The sequence below is a fragment of the Panonychus citri genome, unplaced genomic scaffold (genome assembly GCF_014898815.1).
Source record: "Panonychus citri isolate SS breed McGregor unplaced genomic scaffold, ASM1489881v1 Contig00136, whole genome shotgun sequence".
NCBI lineage: Eukaryota > Metazoa > Arthropoda > Arachnida > Trombidiformes > Tetranychidae > Panonychus > Panonychus citri.
The window spans coordinates 1097721-1102203 of NW_026515541.1; the positions used below are offsets into that span (position 1 = coordinate 1097721).

Below are 4483 nucleotides of genomic sequence, written 5' to 3' on the forward strand. Positions count from 1 at the left end.
CAAAAAAGTTTTGTTTTTCGTTATTATCAATTTTATTGCATTTGGTTACAATCAATTGCAATCAACGTTCATCCAATTGAACAATTAGATATCAACTAGGCAAAATAACAGGTAAACTGGATCTAAATTGATTATATCAGGCCAAAAGTGAGCGATTTTTGTTTATTTTAATTTGATTGCCAATCGATTGAGTCGATGAATTTGGATTTGAAACTTTTTAAAATGATGAAGGAAAATATTGCCGATAAGATTGTTTTCCATTCTTTTTGTTTTCCCTTTTTTTGTTCTGGTTAATCACTTTTTCTTAAACTTCAATGAAGCTGAATTAATACAATAACGTTGAGATGTCGGTTTAGGTCCATCATTAAACAAATGACCAAGATGAGAATCACATTTTGAACAGGTAACCTCAATCCTTTTCATACCAAGTGAATTATCTGGTGTCAATTTAACAGCAAACTTATTGACATCAAAAAACGCCGGCCAACCACAACCTGAATCATATTTAGTACTTGAAGGGAAAAGATCAGCATCACAAACTAGACAATGATAATTACCATTTTCTTTTAATTTCAAATATTCACCAGAAAAAGGTAACTCAGTATCTTTTTCCTGAGTTACTCTATATTGAATTTCACTTAGTCGACTTTTCAACTCTTCTTTATTAACCTTAAATTCACCTGAAGGCAAATTACTGGACGCAGATGATTCACTCATTATCTTAAATTGTTTATTTAAAAATAGAAAACGATTAAACAATTTACTTAATCTGTTCATCAAGACACATCAGCAACAATCAACAAAAATCAACAGAAATTGAAAACAGAAAAAAAAATTGAGAGAAAGAACAATCGATCGAAACAATCGATATATCGAAAACCGAAGCCACGCCCATTAAACCGTTTGATTGAATTCATGTTGACAAATTTGATTTTGTTTTCACATTTAGTCAATTTTGTTTTTTACTTTTCTTGCCTTATATTTATTATTATTTTGATTGTTTGGAAAATTAATTTTTTTCTCTAGTTATCTTTATTTAGTTGTTCAAATTAATCGTTGATCATGTCTGACCTTAATAGCTTTGTTAATGAGATTGGAACTCGGCATGAAAAAAGCTTAGGTCTTTTAACCACACGATTTGTATCACTTTTACAAGACGCCAAGGATGGAATCTTAGATTTAAAAATGGTACGTTGATTAATCGCAGTTTTTTCTCAGCCTAATTGGTGTTGAAGTTTAATTTAAATGTCATCTATCAATTGGGTTGTTTGGTGTGTCTCTGTGTTGCTCCGTTCTTGTTTACTGTGTGTGTATGTTGGTTGTTTTTTTTTCATTTTGATTGTTCTCTTCTTTTTTTTCTTGTTTACAGGCGGCTGATACTTTGGCTGTGAGACAGAAACGTCGTATTTATGATATAACTAACGTTTTAGAAGGTATTGGACTTATAGAGAAAAAGTCTAAGAATTCGATTCAATGGCTTGGAGCTGGTCCTGGTTGTAATACACGAGAAATTACTGATCAACTTTTAGCGCTTAAAGAGGAGCTCATTGAACTTGAGAATAAGGAAATGGAATTAGATCAACATTTCTCTTGGGCGAAACAGTCTATCTTCAATATTATGGATGATACAAGTAATAAAGTTTATTCTTGGGTTAAACATCATGATCTTTGTGATGCGTTTTCTGGTGACACTTTACTATTAGTACAAGGACCTGTTGGTACACAGTTGGAGGTACATCTTCCTGATGCATCTCGACAATCTGGTGAACCTAAAAAAGCTAAATTACATTTGAAATCTAAAAATGGACCTATTGAAGTTTCTCTCGTTAACAAGTATTCGGAAACTCAAGAACCTCAAGAAATATCTTTATCAAATCGAGAAATTGTAAATCTTCCTGGATCATCAAATGAAGAAGCTGAAGATGAAATGGAATTCATAGAGAGCGATAGAAATGCAGATGAAGAATTAGAGGCAAATGAAGAAGATGAACCAGAGGAACCTGAAGGAGATGAAGAAGAAGAAGAAGAGGAAGAATTAGAAGAAGGAGATGATCAAGCCGAAGATGATCCAGTTGATCAAAATGATGAAGAAGAATCAATGGAGGAAGACTTACCGGAAGAGGAGGAAAGAATTCACAATACCCGATCACAGCCCGTTCGACAATTATCTCCACGTAAAGCTGCCCAACGTCACCTTTTCATCTCTTCCAGAAGAGAAACAAATAAAAAGGGTAAAAAAGTTGCCGTTCAAAAGAAAGAAGCCTCACCTGTGAGAAAAATATCTCTAAGAGGTCGAGGTAAAGAAAAAGAAAAAGAAAAGGAAAAAGAGAAAGAGAAAAGAACTACAATATCTCCTTCTAAAGAAACCACCAAAGAGAAAATCAAAGAAAAAGAAAAGCTAAAAGAACCGTTAGAAAAATTGACCACCAGAACTCGAAGTCGAGGCAGACAAAGTACAACAATTACTCCAATTGAAACCGAAACCGAAAACGACGAAACAGCCAAAAGTCAAGACACCGAAAATATTCCTGTTAATATTAATAAAACACCGACGGCAACTCGACGACGAATCAAAACTCCTCTTGAGTATCAAGAAATCATACCTGATGTATTACAACCGCTGGTGAAATTGAGTCCACCGCCATCAGGAAGAGACTATTGTTTCAATCTGGACAAAGGCGAAGGTGTTGTTGATCTGTTCGAGATCAAAGACAATCAACAACAAGAATCCCAACAAGATGAACAGAGTTAATCAATAATCTTCAGCCAAACACAAACATTGATCATGTTTATCTTTCTCTCTCTCTCTCACTTTCCTCTAATTCCAATCTCAATTAACTAGACAATGAACACACATATATAAATACAATTATTACTTATAATTATTCGTATTTGTTATGATTAATTTTCTTGTATTTAATTCTTTATGCACATTCGTAATTAATCACAAACGCTCATCTCAGTTATACACTTTTAATCATTTTTCTATTCATTGTCCTGTTTAGTTTTCGATTTTTTTTCTATTCGAATTTTTCTTTTTTTTCTTATTTATGTAAATGATTGTAGATTTCTAATAAGAAACATTTTTCAATGAGATTAATTGTCAATTAGGTTTGGTTTATTGATTTTGTTTTGGTTAATGAATTAATTAGTAACAAGACTGAAATGATACAAAACGGAGATAATAATTTCAGTCCTCTTTTCGTTTAGAGAGTTGATTTTGTTTCCTTTCTGATTTAAATTGTCAGCTGATTTAGTTACATGATAAAAAGGCAGATCAGCAACAATAAGAATTATTTGGGTTTCTTCTTTCAAATTTATATTATAGAGATGATGCAGAAATTGATGTGATTAAGGGAGTTGTTGTGTGTGTGTGTGTCTTATGTATAAGATGTTAAAGTTTTTTTAGCGTTTTCTTAATTAAAGCTAATCGTTGTTTATGAGCTTCTATGGCTGGAGATTTTTTGTACAATTGTTTAAATTCATTGGCCAAAGGTAGAGAACCAAATCCAGGAATGAAAAGGTTCCAATCTTTTTCAAGAGTTAATTGAACATCTTTCACTTCCAGAGTTTTAGATCCTCGGTGTTTAGCTAATTTACAAGCATTGGTAACCACATTATCTACAAAATCATCAGCTATATTGAGCAAAAGGTCTTCAACTTCTTCGTCTAGTTGTTCTCTAGGATCGATCTCATTAACCAATTCTTGTAATCGCTGTTTATTAAGGACCACAACATTTGATGAATCTTTACCACCACCGACATCATCACTTGGAGTGATGGTTGTTGTAGTATTGTTACTGGAATTGGTACCATTTTTCATGTCATTGTTGACACTACTAGAAGATGTAGATGAATTGGTAGAAGCTGAATTTACAGAGGTAATACTTGTGAAAACTGGAGTGATTGTAACAGGCGAATCATTGTTATTATTGTGGAAAGGAGTAGCCGAAGGTGGTGGCATTTGACCAGAAGTTACCGCAGTAATAGTTACAGATGTACCACTCATTTTTGCTTTTTTAAATATAAATCTATTGAAAGAGTAAAAGGTAACAAATTTAAGAGAAAGAGAAGAAGAAGAAAAAAAGAAAACGTCAAAGAAGAAAAATAATGAGTAACAAGAAGAGACAAGTAAAAGACTAAATAAAATTGTAAACAAACACGAAAAAATGATCAACACTTTGAACTTGATTTACTTTCACAATGATAGAGGCGCTAGAAGATTGTTGCAACAACAGAGAAACCAAAATAAAACAGAGAAAAGAACAATTATTTTGCAAGTTAATTAAAAGCCAATTAGACACAAATGATTTAAAGGGTAAAATCAGTGAATAGATTTAAGGAATTGAAGAAAAATTAAATTGATCAAAAAGAAAATTAAATTTTAATGAGAATTTTTTTATTCTTCGATAGTATCGATTCGATTATATCGATTACTTTTTATTCTACACAATCAGCGCCATCTTTTTTTCTTTCGGTGAAA

The 4483-nt window shown here is 32.2% G+C and overlaps 3 protein-coding genes across 3 annotated transcripts; 1 reads left to right on the forward strand and 2 right to left on the reverse strand.

Annotated features, from left to right (window-relative positions):
- Positions 1-8: 8 nt before the first annotated feature.
- Positions 9-827, reverse strand: LOC128392436 (peptide methionine sulfoxide reductase MsrB-like). The gene has a single exon (XM_053352468.1). The coding sequence runs from the start codon at positions 775-777 to the stop codon at positions 295-297; it is 483 nt and encodes a 160-aa protein (XP_053208443.1). The 5' UTR covers positions 778-827; the 3' UTR covers positions 9-294.
- Positions 828-925: 98 nt separating this feature from the next.
- Positions 926-2885, forward strand: LOC128392433 (transcription factor E2F4-like). Its single transcript, XM_053352465.1, has 2 exons — positions 926-1188; positions 1370-2885. Exons 1-2 carry the CDS (start codon positions 1063-1065, stop codon positions 2750-2752), a joined length of 1509 nt encoding a protein of 502 aa, XP_053208440.1. The 5' UTR covers positions 926-1062; the 3' UTR covers positions 2753-2885.
- A 211-nt stretch (positions 2886-3096) lies between these two features.
- On the reverse strand, positions 3097-4266 carry LOC128392435 (transcription initiation factor TFIID subunit 12-like). Its single transcript, XM_053352467.1, has one exon. The coding sequence runs from the start codon at positions 4007-4009 to the stop codon at positions 3395-3397; it is 615 nt and encodes a 204-aa protein (XP_053208442.1). The 5' UTR covers positions 4010-4266; the 3' UTR covers positions 3097-3394.
- Between the last annotated feature and the right edge of the window lie 217 nt (positions 4267-4483).

Excerpts from the sequence above, each read along its gene's own strand:
- LOC128392436 (XM_053352468.1), bottom strand. The coding sequence starts at position 777 with ATGAACAGATTAAGTAAATTGTTTAATCGTTTTCTATTTTTAAATAAA.
- LOC128392433 (XM_053352465.1), top strand. The coding sequence starts at position 1,063 with ATGTCTGACCTTAATAGCTTTGTTAATGAGATTGGAACTCGGCATGAA. Across the intron at positions 1,189-1,369 it reads GAATCTTAGATTTAAAAATG|GCGGCTGATACTTTGGCTGT; the intron begins GTACGTTGATTA and ends TCTTGTTTACAG.
- LOC128392435 (XM_053352467.1), bottom strand. The coding sequence starts at position 4,009 with ATGAGTGGTACATCTGTAACTATTACTGCGGTAACTTCTGGTCAAATG.